Source organism: Anguilla anguilla, chromosome 2 (genome assembly GCF_013347855.1).
Source record: "Anguilla anguilla isolate fAngAng1 chromosome 2, fAngAng1.pri, whole genome shotgun sequence".
Lineage (NCBI taxonomy): Eukaryota > Metazoa > Chordata > Actinopteri > Anguilliformes > Anguillidae > Anguilla > Anguilla anguilla.
In genome coordinates this window covers 4,994,792-5,014,435 of record NC_049202.1, presented here as the reverse complement: position 1 = coordinate 5,014,435, position 19,644 = coordinate 4,994,792, and the positions used below count along the sequence as shown (strand labels likewise).

Genomic DNA, 19,644 nt, shown 5'->3' with positions numbered 1-19,644 from the left:
AAGCTACATATTTATTCATATCCATGTCCCACAATTTATGGGAGAGTAACAGTAAACCATAACTAGAAAAATAAAGTTAATTTTATAATCCCAAGTGACTAACCCGTGATGTTGTGTTGGTGGATGTTTTAAAAATAAATAAAACAAAGCTTTTTCGGAGAATTTCATTTTGCAGGACATAGCATGTATTAAATATGTATGTACACATGTGCGCACAGAAATACATACTCAATATATAAATATATATGCGCAAGCACACACACGCCTTGATTTTATTTTATACTCCGTGCCTGTACGCCAGACAGTTCTCAGGATGCAGGGAAAGCCTTGCACAGCCTCGTATCCCCAGGGGGGGAGAGAGCGGGCGACTCTGCCAGCATTACTTCTGCTGGGCTGCAACTCGAGAGCTCAAACCTCCAGCCTACCCATGAATATTTAAACCGGGGCCCGTGTCTTTCTGGCGCGTGCATTACGCCGATATCCTTCAGCCGAGCCGAGGGGAAGCTGACAGGAGAGGTGGAGCTTCGTTTGCAGGGGGGTGGGGTGGGGTAGTGTTTTCCACACCGGAAGCAAAACGGAAGGGAATTTTTCACCGTCCTTCTACAGCGGCAGCGTTGCACGGCAACCAAAAACAAAGGGATGTACTGTACCGTGAACAGTATTAGACATTTGATTTACCGGCTGCCCTTAAATGTTCCGGAATGTTAAACCGGCTTGGAGACTGTGGAAGATGGCATCTCACAAAACCTAATTTACTTCACTGCAGGGTTTCCAGGTAACAGGCACGCCATTTGGTTCGTGTATCAGTAAGACAGGAGACTGGTGCACCTAATATAGGGGAGCGATTAGGTGACTAAGGATAGACCATCATGGCTGATTCCGCAGAGTAGTTCACATACAAAGCAAAATTAAACTTATGTAAGTTGCTTTGGACAAAAGCATCGGCAAAATATTGAAATTGTAGCATGTCCCAATATTTATGGATCTGTGCATCCGGATCACGTATAGACTCTGAATGTGGTGATCTCATATTGGACTCCGGTGCACCATCAGTCAGGGAAAAGTCAAGAGCAGCCAGTCATGTTTTTCTCTTAAATTATTTTAATTTCTTGTGTACACTAAAAGTAAATTTACACACTAAAGTCTGAAAAGAACCAGGGCATGCATATTAACCTTTTTACAGGCTCTTCAAGTCTACTGTCTTTTTCCATAGGAATTTTCCCATACATTTTACGGCCCATAGTTGTACTGTACACAGTCTGAAGCCACAGCGAACTATGATTACATCCATTTCATCTTTACAATGTGCAAAATCCTCCTTAAAACAGGTTTACAGTGGTAAAACGGGAAAGAGAAAAACATGGAAAAACGAACAACAAAAGGTGGACACAGCCAACGAAGCGAAAAGTAACCGGAAACATGGAAGCGGATATTGGTCCCTCGTTCCTTGCGATTGAGTTGATTATCACCGTCTTAAGCTCCTTCAAAAGGTAAATACTTCTAAAGCACTCTAATGTCAGTGGTTTGATCCGTAGTAAATTCCCTCCCTCCCGAACAAAACAAAAAAAAAGAATAAAACAAAAACATTTATCTGTGCCAATACAGGCGTTTTTCAGAGTCACATTGGGTTGCTTTTTCTTACGTATCAAACCCACAATCAAGACTAAACAAAAAAAAAAATTATACAATAAAGATGGAACTTGGATGGTACGCATGAAGAAATAAAGTTTAGGGTAAAATCTACAGAGAGTAAAACAAACGAGAAATTTAAAACTAAGGCAATTAACACAAGGAAACATTCCACTGGATTTCGCAGGCAGGCTGGTTTCAAGTCGTAGATATTTATAGATTTTCTCTAATTCACGTTTTTGTACTCGTGCCTTGCAAAAGACTTCAACCGGCATTATCTCACAATGACGAACATTTACACCCCCAGCACAGAAAAAAAAGTAACAATCTTCCAAAAAAAAAAACTGAAGCACTGCTCATCCCTGATTATTTACAGATTAATTCCCCTAATATAAACAAGACTTACTTCATAGGACTTCGGTCTATAAATAAATATATGCTTTTATTTTTCATAATCACTGTTATTACACCGTCTGTGCGGAGCTTGTTTACGGACAGACAGACAGACGGACACTTCCACAGTTGTCTGTCCTACCCTTCTTCATTCAGAGGATAACGGGTGAATGAAAAACTTCATTAAAATAATATTATATTAAAAAAAAAAAAAAGAACAGAATCAGACAGGGAAAATAAAGAGTGATAAAAAAATGACTGAACAGATGGGAGATGGAGGTGGGAAGAGGCGGTTGGGGGGGGGGGGGGGGGGGGGGGGGTCAGGCTGTCAGTCGGGCGAGGGGGCGGAGCATCCCAGCGGGGTCAGCGTGGTGGGGAACATCAGCACCTTGGCCTGCATGAAGGAGAGGTCCGGGAGCCCAGCGATCACCTTGGCTGCCTCCTCACTCAGGTTCTCCTCCTTCTTGGGTTTCCTGTGGGTACCGGGAGGAGAGAGGGAGGGAGAGGGAGGGCCAGAGAGGTAGAGGGAGAAAGAGGGAGATGGAGGGAGAGGGGCAGAGAAAGTGAGAGGGCGTGAAAATGGAGAAAGACATAATGAGTAATAGATGGGGAGGGAAAGAGAAAGAGAGAAAGAGGGTGGGAGACAGAGCGAGGGAAGAGAAAAAGACAGAGAGAAACAGCTGTTACCCACAGACCTCCCACACGGCAGCTCCACCCCTCCCTCCCTCCCTCTACCCCTCCCTCTCTCCCTCCCTGCCTCTACCCCTCCCTCTCTCCCTCCCTGCCTCTGCCAGCTATCACAGATTCCACCGTGACCCGAGAGCGGGCCCCCCCTGCGCCCCCCCCCCCCACCCCCAAACCTCCAGCGTTCAGCATGTCCTTACCTCACCCAGCTAGCCACCTCATCTGAATTAACAAACACCTCCCCCCGTTCCCTCACACAAGCCCTGCACACTGCCAGATTCACTAATGTCTGGCTCCCCCTAGTGGTCCCATGTGGAACTCTCCTCCTGTGGAGAGTATTCTATCATAGCTGGTCAGCTCGTGTACTATATGACAACTATGCACAGAGCAAGACAGTGTTTGCCTCTGGAAAAGTGGTGCATAAGTCTCCATTAACAGCAGCCCCAGGACCTCCGACAAAACACCCATTCAGGGGAAATGTACTCGGTGAATATGGGCCAAAAATATTAGTAATCTACAGAAACTTTATACAAGCTTTTACTGCAGGGCTGCCCAACCCTGTTCTTGGAGATCTTCCATCCTGTAAATTTATTTCAGCCATGATTTGGCACCCCTGAGTCCACTAATTAGCAGCCCAACAAGAACTCCAGCTGTTGAATGGGGTGCGTTTTTAGGAGTGAAAACCTACAGGATGGTATATCTCCTCAGACATGGTTGGGCAGCCCGGATTTGCAGCAAAGATTACCCCAATTTGTTTAGCTGATGACCTTATACAAGGAAGATACCATTTGGATTATACATATTTATACATGCAGCATCAAAGTACAGTGACGTACAGCAGTTATGTTGTTAGAACTACGTTTCCCAGGATGCATTGCAAACGTGAGCATGCCGAGAGGGACGCTGACCTGGTGGAGGTGCTGGTCTTCTCCACGGTGGACATGAGTCGGGCGAAGGCGTCGGCGATGCGGCTGCCGGTGTTGCCGGTGTCCATCTTAGCGGTGGTCAGCTCGTAGAGCTCCGGGTCCACACCTTCGGCAGGCCAGAGTGGAGCGGTCAGAGACAGCACACTCGTTTAACCGCTCTAGCACACTCGTTTAACCGCTCTAGCACAAACACTTACCCACTCCAGCACAGCCGTTTACCTACACCAGCACACCCGCATACCCACTCCAGCACACCCATTTACCCACTCCAGCACAGCCATTTACCCACTCCAGCACACCCATTTACCCACTCCAACACACCCACTTACCCACTCCAGCACAGCCATTTACCTACACCAGCACACCCGCATACCCACTCCAGCACACCCGCATACCCACTCCAGCACACCCGCATACCAACACCACCACACTGCTTACCCACTCCCAGCACATCTGCTTACCCACTCCAGCACAGCAATTTACCCACTCCAACACATCTGCTTACCCACTCCAGCACAGCAATTTACCCACTCCAACACATCTGCTTACCCACTCCAGCACACCTGTTTAACCCACTCCACGCCAAACCCGCACCCATAACCCAACATGCTGATCTACAGCCAGACTCTTCAGACTACGCCACACCACATCACATCACACACACACCATGCCACTCCACGTCACGCAAACACACTGCCCCACATCGTGCTGCTGCCAGGCTCCAAAGACAGACAGCCACAGACAGACAAGCGAAAGACTCCACTGAACCACACCATGCCAGGGGAAACACACAGGTGCGACGGTAAAAGGAGAAAGCGCGAGAGATCATTACAGATACATCTTCCTGAAAATTAAACATTTATAGCTGACTGCGTTTGCAGATTGAATTGAGAACTGCGAGTCTACGGTCTCCCAAAAAACCAGTATAATTCCATTTCCTTTTCTTTTGGAACACTGAACCAGAACAGCGAACTCTGGTGGCCAAAAAATATATTAAGTTGAAGCAGACCCTATATTTTACATAGAGGACTTGTTTTTATGGTTCGAATAAATTATTTTGGTAGCCCTTGTAATCTTAAAGAATGAGATTCTTATCCCTATTTTTTCCCCAGAGAAACATCTGAAAATGAGGCCTCAGTAAAAGGTGGCCATTTTGGATGATCATTGATCATTTATTTCGCAATAACTACTTGCTGTCTGGAGCAGAAAGGTAAGGAGTATGTGTGTTAAAAATGAAGGGATTGTGAGGAACAGTCCCGACATCCTAGCCCATTTCCTGAGGAATGACTCAATCACTCTCTCTGCACAAACTCCATCTTGCTTTGGTTCGTAAATTTCAAGACCTTTGCTTCAGAATAACTACACTGGGCTGCCTTCAGACAAAAATGGTGGAAACTATTCCACAGAGAAAGGTGGCGTATGGATTTTCTAATCAGACGAATCAAGAAGAGAAATGAAACTGTGCCGCCAGGGACCCTAGTCCAATACTTACACACGCAATACAATCATAGCGCTTCTGTTTGACCAGACTACCTCTGAAGACCCTCTTAGATCACTGTGTGATTGATAAACTACTCAGCTCTACTGTGATTGGACAGAAGGCTAAATGACACACAAATGAGTGGAGCCTCAATTGATTTGTAGCCGTAGGCAACCAGCTATTCAAATCTGGCCTAAATTATGGAGACGGAATTTACGGAGTTATTTAAGAGAGATGGCGTTTCCATTCATTTGGAACTGTACCCTGTGACACATTAATTGGGACACCCCTGCTGTTAAAAGTCACTCCATCAACCGGGCGATCCGAGAACACGCAGTGTGTGTTAGACTACAGAGGACAGCTAAGACAGGACAGACCCTGACATCACTTCCTGTGAGCTCCACAGCCTCCCCAGGTCAGTTTAATCACTTTTCCGTGATAAACTTCCAATCAGTCGAGTATCCTTATACAACGTTAAAAATGAAAGGTGCAGATTAATGCCCGGTCAGGAAGAATCAGCGATGGGTTCTTCATCCTCTGGGGAGGCCGTGCCAGCGTCACAGGAAGCGACGGCCGACAGGGGGCGGGGCCATGTTAACGGCCCTTCCGCAAAACAGGAAGTGGCAGACAGGAAGTGGGTGGGCGGGTGGGGCCACACGCTCGCTGACCTGGGATAGAGGTGGCGCTGCTAGAGCTAGAGTCGTCCACAGGTCCAAAGAAATCGAGGTTGAGCAGACAGGAGCCTCCGCTGGCTGGAGGGTGTAACAGCGGCCGGACAGACGGCGGGGGGTGGGGGGGGGGGGGGGCAGAGAGGGGGGGGGGCAGGGGGGAGGGGTTACGCGTGGAAGAAGCAGGGGAAAGAGACGCACTTTACACAGGCAGCTTCTCTTATTAGTACAGGAGAACACACAAGAGCTGACCGACGGTTAATGAGGAAGAGGAGAACGTCTCTAAAGAGCAAAAGAATCGGTTAGTGCTGCCAGACAGAATCGGTCACAGGAGAATTTCCACACGTACAGAGGTAACGTGATTCGGTTTCTTGGGTTCATTCGTGGGTTAGGTTCAGATCATTAACGGGAAGCGGCGCCGATCCCAACCGAGGTAGAAACGGTGATGACGCCGGGGAAGGCCACCGTTATTAAAACGTGAGTTCCTGTGAGGTTCGTTGGCGTATCACAACACCGTTTCCCTTTAATGGAACAAAGATCATCACACAGAGAACAAAGATGGTGCTCTAATATGCGGGGGCTGAAATGAGATAACCCAGGCTTTCTCTCAGGTGATGGCACCTTGTTACACCTTTTACCTGAGGAATAAGTGAGCACACATAATTACAGAGAGCAGACCCTCCCATCTGGGACTGGGACTGGCTCCACCATAGAGGCACGTACCATCGAGAGGGTTCGTAAGGCCACTGCTGCTCCAGTCAAACTGGACAGGCGGGAGCGCCTCCTGGTGGGGGGGAAGAACAAACAGCAACGACAAAAAACATGTGAGGCCCAAACCCAGGCAAGGTGTCCGCCAACTACGGATCCATTAAACGCACAAAGCTGCCTCATGCGAGCAGTGTAAACACAGACAAACTATGTTCAGTTTGTTATTATTGATGTATTTTGTGCTTTAACATGCTTTTATCTTCTAGCCCACCTCCCCTTCCCTTAAGTGGCTTTTGTCGCCTGCCAGGCCACCATTGTAAATAAGAATTTGTTCTTAATGACTTGCCTGGTGAAATAAAGGTGAAATAAAAAAAATAAAATAAATAGACTGGACCTGAATCACAGTCTCTGACTCGCCCGCTAAGGTGAGATACGGTACAGCGCACGGACACGCGCGAGCGCCGCTTAGCGTTTAATGGACACGCGCGGGGCCGAATCCGCCGAGCCGCGAGAGAGAGACGCCATCGCCGCCGCCGCGGCGCGCTCACCTGGCCGGGGTCCGGCGAGCTCATCTCGCTCATCTCCGGGGACGGCAGCGGCGGGGGCGGGGCTTGTGCTATGGAGGCGATCTTCTCCGCGGCGGAGATGGGCTTCACTGGCTCTTTGGTGGGCTCCAGCATGCCCTGCCAAAAACCACACACGGGAGAGAGAGAGAGAGAGAGAGAGTGTGAGAGAGTGTGAGGGAGGGAGAAAGCGAGGGAGGACGGAGAGAGAGAGAAAAGGTGGGGGAGGATGAGGGAGGGTGTGAAGAAAGTGGTGGAACAGTGGGAAGAGGAGAAAGTGTGAGGGAGGGAAAAAGTGTGGGAGGACAGAGAGAGAAAAGAGCAGGAGGGAGAAAGTGTGAGAGTCAGTGCACAGACAGTGGAAACTTGGGGAGGGGAAAGAGCTGGCACATGCGTTACAGGTACTGACAGCCTGACACCCCTACACTCTCCACACACACACACACACACACACACACACACACACACTCACCAGGCTTGCTGCGTACATGGGCACTATAACCGGCTGCTTCTTCTGCCCTGTGAAGAGCTGAGAGAGAGAGAGAGAGGGAGAGTGGTAGAGAGAGACAGAAAGAGGGAGCGGGAGCGAGAGACAGACAGAAAATAAAATGGTGATACATAATAATCAGTATAGACAGTAATGTATTATTACTGTTATTTATTTCCTAATTTAGGCATGCCTGTATGTACACACATGTATCATGGTTGCTATGTATGCACAGCACAGTTGTGGTTAATGGTGTTATATGTCATACTCTGGGTCATAACTCACGATGTTGCGGGTGTCGATGCCCAGCGAGCAGAGCAGGGCCTTGTTGCTGTGGGAACCGCCCCACTGGTACCTCAGCCCCAGTGCATCATGGATCTCCAGCAGCTGCCGCCACACTCTGCCCAAGTCCCTGCACGAACGACAGCGCAGCGCGGTCACGTGACCCGACAGTCGCCATGACCACAGACCGCGGCCGCTTCCCATTCACAAAGTGGGCTACGGCTGTTATGCTAACAAAGAGGCCTCCTGTTCAGGGTAATAACGGAGGCAGACTCACTCGTGGGGTGCAGGGGTGTCCTTCCCCGCCTCCCCTCCCTCCTCCGCCTCCTCCTCGTCCTCCTCAGGCCGGCTCGGGGGATCCAGGAGGACCCTCAGGGTGAGCACCTCCGTGCCGTGCTCTGGGGTGGGCGTGTCCGGGAACGAGGTGTGGAAGAGCCGCTCCAGCCTGCAGGCCAGCGACACCTGGAGGGGGGGCAGAGACGGGGGGGGGGGGAGGCTGTCAATGCAATTCTTTAACTGAGAAACATTTTTCAGGCACAAAGTTGGCATCTAACGTGCTGCAAACGCAAACACAGCGCTAATCTACCCAATCCATCTGTTAGGGAGGCTAACCAGAGTGATGAGAACCATGTGACCCCCCCTCCCCACCATAAACCCACTCTGGATTTGTACACATATTGGGGGGGGGGAGGTAAATACCAAAACACCTTTTTAAATTTTCAATTTAAGTTCAATGTTGTACCGTGAAACTCATTTTGGGAGGATTCCACAGCGTGCAGGGGATCTTTTTCATTCATGAATTTCAGACCGTAACAGTAACAAATGTAAAGCCTCCCTCAATGAACCAAAAGAGGAGGCACTCGAAACGAGCAGGCAATTAAGGAATTACCCAGAACGCAACGGTGCTTCAGTCTGTCGTGAAACAAACAGCGCCGACAGCGAAACGCCTCTCTGGCGAGAGGGAGAGAGAGGGGGAAACGATAAATAATTCACAGAGAACACAGAGCCCGGGACAGGAGGAGAACAGCGAGACACAGACCAGCCAGGAGCCACTTCCTGTGGGAGCACGGCGGAAACTGGAACATTAGGCCAGGACTTCGGCTGCAACGAGAGGGGAGAGGGGGTCCCGGAAGTGGAGAGGGGGGGTTCCAAAAGGTCCCAGGATGAGAGAGGGGGGTCCTGGAAGGGAAGGTGGGGGTCTCCTGGGCTGCTGGCAGGGAGGATGGTGAGGACGGTTCGCGGGTGCCCCGGAGAGAGCCTGGCGGTGCTGAGCGAGCCCAGCCCCTCAGGGGTCTGATAACGGGTACGGGCCCCCGCCTTCCAAAACCAGCCATCCAAACACATCTCGGTTAAACCGCGCTTTTTAAACACACCGGCACAGAGGGCAGCACCCACGGCTGCTCCCACGGCTGCTCCACTCCTGTTCCGCCATCTGCTCCTCATCACAACATCGGCTGCTCTCCCACACCTGCCGCACACCTCACCCACACTCCCGCCTGCTTCCCACCCGCACACTCTGGGGCTGCGTGTGTGGAGACCAGCACCACAGGCCTTGTTTTCCTCCTGGGGATCGTGGCTGAACGGCGGGCTGCTTGCCTGTTTATGGTGTCCTCACCTCATCTGACTCCCTGATGAACAGCTCTGTTTACTCTTTATTAATAACTCTTGTGTGGGTGACCGGCACCCACGACATGGACACACGCACACCAGGAGGATTCTGGGAAAGAGAGGGACATGCAGACGAGCCAAACATGCATGCGCCCGTGCACAAACGCACACACACACGCATATGCAGATGCACATACACGCACACTCACTATTATAAAAAGAATAACCCCTGAATTATCGGCTTGCGTTACAGGCTCGACATTAAAGTAATGTTTTGAAACAGATAAGGCGGCACAACAGTTTTGTGAAACCAAGGAGAAAAACTGACCAAACCACACAGCACATACTCTTCACTGTGAGTCTGTTGCCATGACTACAGTAGGGTTCCACACAGGACATAAAGTGATTAAGCTGTTGCGGATTTAACCAGTAGGGGGCGCCAACTACACAAACCTAAAAAGGATTCTCGTTTCTGAGATGAAGAAAACACGAAAGCAGTATAAAAAATTTTTTTTTAAAACCTCCTCTTCTTCCATTTGTAAAAACACAGAGAGATGGCCCTAGGACCCACACACACAACCAGTTTATCCACACATCATGCAACCACGAACAAAAGCTCCATTCACACAGGATTTGTTTCCCCGGGGTCCCCAGGGTACAACGGACCCCAGGACCATCTCAGCTTCTGGAACCTTCCGCCCCCAGCTGCCCTTTCACCCATATAACTACTCTACATGTGACAGGGCTGTGCGTCAGGCTCAGTTCTGCAGGAAAGCTGTGTTCGTCTCATGACAGGTGGGTGCTGCACATTGGTGGTGGGTGAGGTGAGTTCCCCCTCATCGCTGTGAAGCACTTTTTTGTGCGTCTGGAGCGGTGCTATATAAATGAAACGTTTAATTCACAGAACAGCGTATGCCAGGTGCATGCTGAATCTTTAACATACACCTGAACATGAATTCCCAAAACATCCTTCTTGACCGTTGATTATTAATAAACGCAGACAGCTGTGGCTCCCAGCCCGTGGGACGCCTCCCTCCGCTGGGGTCTCGTGACAAGATGGATTTTATGTGTGCTGTGCATCTCGCCGTATCAGACTTACATCTTTTATTATAACGCTACTGCAGGTTCCTTCCGTTCCAAGCTGCAGTTCCCAGAAAGTCTGGGAGCCGGCGCGCTGGAGAACAGAGACGCATTAAACGTCTGCGCCGTCTGGAACACTAGCGGGAACACAGCGATCGCGCTTCGCGGTTAGCCTATTTATAGCGGCCGTTGCAAATGAACGGGACAGGGGGACGGGAGCCAATGAGCTGCGAGAGAGGGGAGCACCGCTTAACAATGAGAGGGAGAGTGCTGACAGGTGAATGTCCCACAATCCCCCGGGGCTGGCACACACCACAGACACTCGGCAGGCTGCGACCGCTCTTATCGGCGTTTCTCTCTCTCTCCTTTTGGCTCCCTTTCTCATCAAAGTTCAGCCGCAGTAAAAAAAAAATCTTATCTTATCTCCAAGCGCTAATGCCCCCAATCACTGTCCGGGGGGCGGGCTCCCCCTTTAGCTGCGGCGCGTGCGATAACCTCGACCGTGAGGTCTAGGGATGCGAAGCCAGGACACCGCTCTGCCTGAGCAAGAGAAACCACTCCTGTTGCAAATAGGGGGAAAAAAACTCTCTGATACCTTTAAAGGAATAAATCGATGGCTTTGAGCAGGCTTCAGACTCCTAATCGCCCACCATTAGAGAAACCCAGAAACCGATTCATGCGGTCGCTATGATTCAGCTGGACTTCAAAGGGCCCATTACCGTGGGCAACTGCGAGGAAACGGAAGAGGACACGTTCCTATTGGTCAGAAATATGGACGGATAATGAGCAAACTGACTTGAACATGGAGTAATTTTAAAAAACAGTGACACGACTCAGAACACTTCATATCATCAGTGAGAGTCAGGCTCTGCACATCTGAGAGAAATGTGGAGAAACAGAGACGGGGGCAGGGTGCTTTCAGTCCAAAGTCTGATCGTGCTCGTGAAAAAACATGAACACTGCAGAACCGGCTGAGCTTTCCTGTCAGCAGGTCTCCCCACAGGAAGCTCCGTCACGCTCTGGCTGGGCGGGGCGGGGCGGGGCGGGGCGGGGGAGGGGCCGCGGGGGCCCATTCCGGCTCTAGCCCGGATTAGAGACGTTAGGGACGACCTGCGCTTGTTTATTCAGGGCGGGGCGTCCCGTTGGTTCACATTCCAAGGGGAGTGCTGGCGGGAGGAGGCGCTGGAGCGTGGGTAAGTCAGGCTGCCGCGTCAGAGCGGAGTGCTCACCGCGCAAACACACCCGCACGCCGTCGGTTCCCTCGCATTCCGAAACGCGGAGCGCTCGCACAAACTTACCGACAGGCTGTCTCTCCTGCAGGTCTGGGAGCCGTCAGCAGGGGGCGCTGTGACGGGCGCGCTGTCCTGAAGCCGTGCCTGGCCCTCCGAAGGGGCGGCGCTCTGCTCCTCCCCGAACGCGGCCCAGGAGGAGGAGTCGTCGTCCGCGCCCGCGTCCTGGTCCTCGAAGGCGCTCCACCCGGACGCAGGGCCCGAGTGGGGACCGGCGCCCGCGGGGGCCGCGCTGAAGTCCGCGAAGCTGTCGCTGCCGGGGAACTCCGCGAACCCCTCCCCGCCGACCGTTCCCTCGCCCGCCCCGTCCTCCTGCGGGGCGCTGAAGTCCCCAAAGTCGCCCTCGTCCTCCCCGGAGTCCCTGGCCGAATCTGCCGACTCAGCGGGCTGCTCAGACTCAGTCCGGTCAAAGTCGGCGAAACCCGGACCGCTGACGGAGCTGGCATCGCCAAAGTCGCCGAAATCCTCCTCCTCCTCCTCCTCCTCCGTGGGCCAGCTGGGGTCAGCCGGCGTGAGCGTCTCCTCCTCGGGACACGCCGAAGGGGCGAGGCCCGGCACGCTGAAGTCCCCGAAATCCTCCGTCCCATCGGGGGACACCGCCTGGCAGAAGGACGCGAAGCTCTCGCTGACCGACACGCCCACCTCGTTCTCCGCCCCCTTCCCGCCCCTGCTCGAAACCCCGTCATCATAGCCTGTAGACCCTGCCTCTCCATCGCACCCGCCCAACTCCTCCCCCTCCTCCTCCCTCTTCTCCACCCCCTCCCTATCCCCCTCCCTCTCCATCTCCCCCTCCCCCTCCATCTCCCTCTCCTCTTCCACCCCCTCCCCCTCCCCCTCCTCCTCCTCTTCCTCCCCCCCCTCCCCCTCCTCTACCCGCCCGTTCCCGTTCTGGATGACTGGCGCCCCGCTCTGCTCTGATACGTCCGCGGGGTCCGGGGTCCGCTCGCTAAAAGAGTCCGCGTCCCTCCGCTCAGTCTCCTCGTCCGAGAGGGAGCCCCTGTCCCCGTTGCTAAGGGTCTCCGTGACGACCGCGGGGACGTCAGCGGCGTCGGGCCGCGGGGAGTGAGAGTCTCTGACGCCGTTCTCCTCCGCGACAGACTCCGCCTCCCCCGGGTCCGACCGCTCGTCGCCGACACCGTCGGCCAATCGCTTCCCTTCGTCTGCCCGCCCCCCGCCCGCGACCTGCTCCGACCCAGCGTCTCTAGGCGCGCCGGCACCGCCAAAGGCGGAAAAGTCATCAAACTCGTCCTCGGTGTTGGGAGGGGAGGAGTCCGGCGTGGAGGGGGCGGTCCCTTTGTTTGCGGGGTGATCGGGGGACGGGCAGGAGGGCGCGTCCTCTCCGTCGAAGGCCACGAAGCCGTTGGTGAGAACCTCGTCCACGGCGAAGCCGCCGTTGCAGCTGTGGGCGTCGGCCTTGGTCCGACCGCCGCCCGGCTCGGGTTCGGACGAGTTCGAGTGAGCGCCGCGCGGGGCGTGGTCCGCTGGCCTTTTCAGCTCCTCGGCGCTGACGGTTTTCACGGCGGGTCGGCCTTCCAGGCCGGCGCTCGAGTCTGCCCCCTGGGGGTCGGAGGCAGGAAACGCAGGGAAGCCCCCCGAGGGGCCCCTGCCCGCGGGCCCCGGGCCCAGCTCCGCGAAGGGGCTGGGGGGCGAGGTGTCGGCCGCCGTGGCCGTCTGGGCGGGGCCGAAGACGGGCGGCGTGTCGAACTCGGTGAAGCTGACGCTGGACGGCACGCCCGAGAAGGCGCCGAAGTCGCCGAAGTCGTCGTCGTCGTCCTCGGCGCCGTCGTCCAGCGGGGGCGGGGAGGAGGAGTACATGCGGATCACGTCGGGCTCCATGGTCCCGCGGCGGTCTCTCCCGGCCTCGCGCTCACACCTGCGGGGGAACGAGACGCGCGTCAGTCAAACTGCACTCCGTGACCTACGACCCCCACACTCACTGCTCAAGCCACCAATAGGGCGGCGGCCTGTGTTTAGCGATGGAACAAAAGGCTTAATAGTCATTAATATGAAAATATTTGTTTACTGTTAAAAGCCTGAATTGTGTCCTTCGACACTCTCTGATTGGCTACGGGATTTAAAGCCTTTTTTTATGAATGATTAAAAATTAGATCATTTCGTACAAACGAGGGAATGATCTAAATGCCATTATTTAAATGACCCACGTAAAGTAGGAAGCCTATGTACAGTAGTTGGTTTGAAGGGAAGTGAAACAGAATACTGGCTATGGTTTAACAGCATCCCAGAATACCAATTACCTGAGCAGACTACTTCCTTTAGCTTAGCCTTGTTACATGATGCTTTTGAACTGGTTTCTCAGTTATCACATATCACAGAAAATACCAGATGATGGCTGGACTTTCGCTTCAGATCAAATCTGCACAGGACTGTCAAAGCCAAACAGGATCAAAGGAACAAATTCAAAAACCACAGCTCTGTACTGTACTCAAAGCTCATAACATTTCTAAGAGAGCAATTCTAGCAGTGCAAACGTATAAGTCACATGATAAGGTCCAGGAAGTTGAGCGAAGCAACTCATTGCTCCACTTCTGGTGGCACTGGCGTGTGCTGCCAGCTACAGAAACAGGAACTTCAGGATTGAACCAGTTCCGCAACATGAGTCAGGACCTTCAGATAAAATCTAACGCTTACGTTAATCTAGAGCCAATCAAACCACACACCACATTAATCTAGAGCCAATCAAACCGCACACCACATTAATCTAGAATCAATTAATCCACGCACCACATTATTCAACACTAAACATAACCGTACACCACATTAATCTAGAGCCAATCAAACTGCACACCACATTAATCTAGAGCCAATCAAACATCGGACCGCATGAATCAAGAACCAATCAAACAGCAGACCGCATTAATCTAGAACCAATCAAACCATACACCACATACGGCAAAACGATACCAAAATGAACATCTTTAACACCACAGAGCGGCCGGTGGCCGTGGCTACTATTCTGCTTTCACCCGGAATATAACAGGAGGCCCTGGGAAGCAGAGCACCTGAGCCGCTGTCTGAAAGCGCTTCGGACCTTCTGACCTGCAGCGGAACCCGAGCTGGAAGATTTACTCTCAGGCAGTCAGCAGACAGCCTTCTGCAGAATGATTTGAATTTTTTTTTTTTTTTTACACATACAATCCATTTGTACAGCTGGATATTTACTGTAGTAATGCAGGTTAAGCACCTTGCTCAAAGGGTGCAATGGCAACGAACCCACAACCTCCCGGCTGCAAGTCCGGTTCCCAACGCTGCTATACTGTACTGCCACCCAGACAGACACCTTGTGTCTGAAAAGTAGCGTGCTTTTGCAAATTCTCAACGCGTTTCATAAGCGAACCCCAGGCTGTCGTGTTCTCTGCTGCGGTAAAAAAAAAAATGAGCAGTGGGTTGAGGTGCGAACGAGTAGGCCATGACTAGCAGCCAAGCTACGCGCCTGTGTGTCACAGCCAACGCGCCGTCTGAAGACCATCGAGTCCAGAAACGTCCTGTATCCTGGTACGACCCAGCAATAATGACTACGATGGAGAAGAACAAAAAAATAATAAAACATGTCACCGCTAAAAGTGAAGAGGGGCAGGCAAGACCCGGAGAGAGGAATAAAACCCACACCCTGTGAGGGTCGTTAAGACAAATCAATCTCGACGAGACCTTTTAAAACACACACGCACACACACACACACACACACACACACCGAGCCGACATTCCGGAGGTGACCTTTTATTTTCTACCGAGCTGACAAATGGCTAACCGAGCTGATCCAGGAACAGGAGGGGGACCTTTATTAATGAACCCCGCTTTCTGAAGAACCCCAGAATGTTACACCGTGTTCTACCAAAAGGTGGGTTTTTTGGGGGCGGTGCCCTGTGCTTATTCCAGTTTTGCCTTTTTTGCACAAAACGGTCAGGTTTGTGATTGAGGTGAAATGACTAAGAACTGTGCTGCTCAGTGGGCCTGGGGGCTGTTGTTCTGGAGGAGCCAGTCTCAGACACATAATTAGGCATAACAGCACTTAAGGTGCACACGTGACCGAACTCCAGGCCAGCCACAAACCCACTTTTTGCACACCAAAAAAAAAGAAGAGGGGGTCCCCAAAATTAAACAACCTTCTGTGCGTGATCAAACGCACTTTGTAAGCTCAAATTAAAAGCCCTGAGCCCCTCAGAGCCGAGGACCTGACGGATCGTTTTCCATTAGAGAGTAATTAAGTGATAATGGGGCTGGTGCAGCGTTGGGAGTGGTAACACCTGGAGACGAGGGGGCCATGTTCGCCAGGAGCGGAGCAGGGGACAGTGGGAGGAAATGAGGTCGGTGAACAATCAATGTGGCGTTCCTTTTTACTCAGCGAAGCGGAGGAGCTATCAAGCGGCGAAAGCCCAGATGCAGGGGGGGGTGTGGGGGTGTGGGGGTGTGGGGGTGTGGGGCGAGTGTCACAGCTGAACTTTCTCCTCGCTTCCTGTTTACCGCTGGCCGACAACAGGCGCCGTAATTGCTGGAGCGGCTCGTGCCGCGTTGCTGCCAATCACCACGGGCGACTGCGAAATGCGAAAAACCCTCCTTACGCTCTCTGCGATCACGTTTTCCCTGTGCGGCCCGGACCTACCGCCACCCTCCTGCCACACAGTGCCGTACAGGAGATCCCTCCCTGTTTTACACGGCGTTTTCCACGTCCACACAAAGCGAGCAGGAGCGGAAGAGGCCTTTTCAGCGATCATTGCATTCCTCGTGCGTCTTGGTATCTTCACAAGCAGATGCAAAACCAGACACAGATCATTACATTACATTACATTACACTACAGACACTTAGCGGACACTCTTATCCAGAGCGGTGTACAGTAGTAAATACGATCGTATCTCGATACGGCTGTCCCCAAAGAGCTTTAAACACTGACGCTTACTGCCAACACAGAGAATTAGTCAAACGTGAGCGCATAGTGGGCACCATTCAGACATCAGCGTGTTATCACCAGCCACAGTGGAAAGAAGTGCTTGCCAAAATAATGTGTAAACACTGCACTGTTAGAGGTCAGCTAATTGTCATGCTTCAGGAGAACAATAAATGTTATAGCTTCGACCCGTTTACAACTATGACCTTGCACACAAATTATTATTATGGGATTAGAATTAGTTTGTCATGCATTTATAAGTGCAGAGTTTATTGAAAGTCTTTTATTCCAGCAAGTTAATTCCATTAACTTCCAACACCTGTTCTACGGCTATACCTGGCTGGAAGCCAAAAACGACCCACCTTTCAACAGCCGCCAGGTAATGCGTTATCCAATGGGAAAGCAGCACGGCTGGCTATGACACTTCAGTTCACAAATCTGTAATGTTACGAGACCAGCAACCTGTAAGAAGTTCTACAAAGCAACACTTTGCAAATGCAAGATTGAAGAAGGATGCCTTTGTCTCGGCTAAGGTGTGTCCTTTGTCGCGGCTCAAGGAGTTAAAACCTAGCCTAACGCGAGTTGGGGGAGTCAATGTGCAAACAAGAACCCCGGTGAGTGCTGTTTGCAGACTGCCCTACGTGAGCCCTGACGGTTAACAAATTAAAACAATAGCAAAATACATTATTTACATGATACATAATAATGTAAAAATTCCAGAAAGTTTTAAGATTTCCCACATTTTGTGTTTATCGAAAGTGTAAGCACGCAGTAAATTGAAGCCTACATTCTTTTTTCACTCAATTCTGAAAATTTCGACTGCCTTCTTTCAACTGAGAAGACCGTGTTAAATAATGCAAATGAACACACGTATGAAAGAAGTGACCACGTAAGGTTCTTTTATCTCGATAAAAGGCGAGCCCAAACACCTGTTTCCATATCCACACACATACACATTTACCTGGAAGGTAATAGTGTACCCTATCATCAACAAACAATATTATTTTACTTTTCATTACGCAAAACATGACATGACTCTACTTCACAAAATAGGCGAGGCTACCTACAAAGCTATTCAAATTACTCAGCGTGCAAATTTCTATATTGCTTCAAGCGGTTTCATATAAAAAGACTCTGGCCATTTCCGTAAAACGACGATGCAAAATAGCAGCTTTGCATACATTAGTATGCACAGGAACACGCTGTATGAAATCAAATATATCCCGTAGTGTTATCTACAAGTCTTAAATTATTCAAAATTGTGGATTTATTTTTAGCTAGCTTTCTTTTAGGCTAGCCACCTAGGCGGTAGAAGCTTCGTACCTTTCCCGAGTCCCATCAAAGCTAAGCCACTGACTTGGCATTCACTTGCTACAACTGTGTTTAGCTAACTTAGCTTGTTCGCCAGCCAGCAACATAACAAGCCTGGAAGCTAACTTAGTTCGTAAGTTAAGTCAGCCGGTTGGTTAGCATGTTAACCCTTAAATTCTTATTTTAAACCCCAACGTCTATATAGTATTCGTCAGCTGGCTAACTTGTTAAGCTAACTAGCTAGCCTGCTGTCGAGCTACAGTAATATTACAGCTCATGTCGATTCGGTGACAGCTGTCATATGGTATCATTTCGCAGTGTTCATGCAAACCGAAGTGAACGCTGTGATATAAGAAACATTTTCAAATCGTAGATAAATGGGAAACTGGCTCTGTTAAACCTTTCAAAACTATCAACAATGAAAAACACAAAAGCGGAAGCAGGTGCGACTTAGTCTGGCTAGCAAGCTAACGCTAGCTGTCTTAGAATAGGGCCTAACCTGGATGGGAAATGTAGGGACTAGCGTCAGTTTATGACGGCAGACAACGTTTGAAGAAAGTCAGTGCAGACTAGGATAAGGCCAGTCCTGAAATGAAATCTAAACTCCAAGCAGAGAAGGCTGTCTTTCATTTTTAATGAGATTCTTCAGGTCAGATTTCGCCAAAGGCTACTCCCTCCCTATCCAGCTCGCAACCTAGCTACCCCTCCGTTAGCTAACGCAACTCGCAGGCTAGCTATCTACCCTGCCAAGGCTGACAGTACACAAAGAAACATTTTATCTTACCTTCAGACCAAGAAGGTTCATTCTCGTTGTTCAGGTGCAGTTGACATCCGTCACAGTCAGAAGTGGGGAAAGGGAGGTTACAGAATTTACTGTACTTGAGTTAAGTCTAGATAAATGAAGGTTAAAACAACCGGCTTGAATTCGCTCAGTCCTCCCCCTGTACCTCGGAGTCTCCGTCCCTTACCCAGCATGCAACACTTTCACAATGTCTCTGGGACTTAAAAACGTCACTTCCGGCTGGAGCAGGTTGTTGTTTACCAGGCGCTCCAGGACAACAGAGAGACATGCCATTTAGTGTTTGACATCATTATCTGTTTGTTTAAACGAAAACTGTTTTGTTCACAGTCGAATATAACTTAAATATCTAATACAATCTTTACATGTGCTACAATACAAATAATTGATACATTTCTTACGTACAATTTACTAAATATCCAAGATAATTAACTTTACTACAGTATAGTTTTTTTAAGGTAGCTAGGTCGAATTAGCGGGAGTAATTTGCGTTTGTTTCCGTTGACTGTCAGTCATATTAACATTTATGAACAAGTATCTCAAAGTAATAGATGTACACTTTATTTGCAACAAGTAACATGTTACACATTTATTAAGATAAAGACAAATTTTACACTTTAAATAAAAATTTATGTTAGAACATTATTTATATGGCTCCGTTCGAATAATGATCAAATACATTGCTTTGTATTCCTTATTCTAAATGAAACCTGTAGCTACTTACCAAAAGCTGAATTATGAAATTTGAATTAATGGGAACTGAGAAATTACTAGTACCGCAGGAGTACGACACAGCCTATTAACATTTTTACTCTGAAATATTATATTAAAACAG

At 50.4% G+C, this 19,644-nt stretch overlaps 1 protein-coding gene across 1 annotated transcript; it reads right to left on the bottom strand.

Moving 5' to 3' along the window:
- Nucleotides 1–1,081: 1,081 nt before the first annotated feature.
- On the bottom strand, nt 1,082–18,990 carry aftpha (aftiphilin a). The gene is made up of 11 exons (XM_035407025.1): nt 18,795–18,990; nt 12,653–13,670; nt 11,807–12,544; nt 8,098–8,282; nt 7,824–7,950; nt 7,524–7,580; nt 7,037–7,171; nt 6,504–6,564; nt 5,781–5,864; nt 3,615–3,738; nt 1,082–2,495 (listed from the first exon to the last, which is right to left on the bottom strand). Exons 2-11 carry the CDS (start codon nt 13,631–13,633, stop codon nt 2,351–2,353), a joined length of 2,637 nt encoding a protein of 878 aa, XP_035262916.1. The 5' UTR covers nt 13,634–13,670; nt 18,795–18,990; the 3' UTR covers nt 1,082–2,350.
- Between the last annotated feature and the right edge of the window lie 654 nt (nt 18,991–19,644).

What these genes read in the sequence shown, in the direction of transcription:
- aftpha (XM_035407025.1), bottom strand. Translation starts at nt 13,633, where the DNA reads ATGGAGCCCGACGTGATCCGCATGTACTCCTCCTCCCCGCCCCCGCTG. An exon ending in GACACCCCTGCACCCCACGA is followed by an intron (nt 7,951 to 8,097) that starts GTGAGTCTGCCT and finishes TCGTTCGTGCAG; the next exon opens with GGACTTGGGCAGAGTGTGGC. An exon ending in CAGCGCCACCTCTATCCCAG is followed by an intron (nt 3,739 to 5,780) that starts GTCAGCGAGCGT and finishes GGCCTGCCGAAG; the next exon opens with GTGTGGACCCGGAGCTCTAC.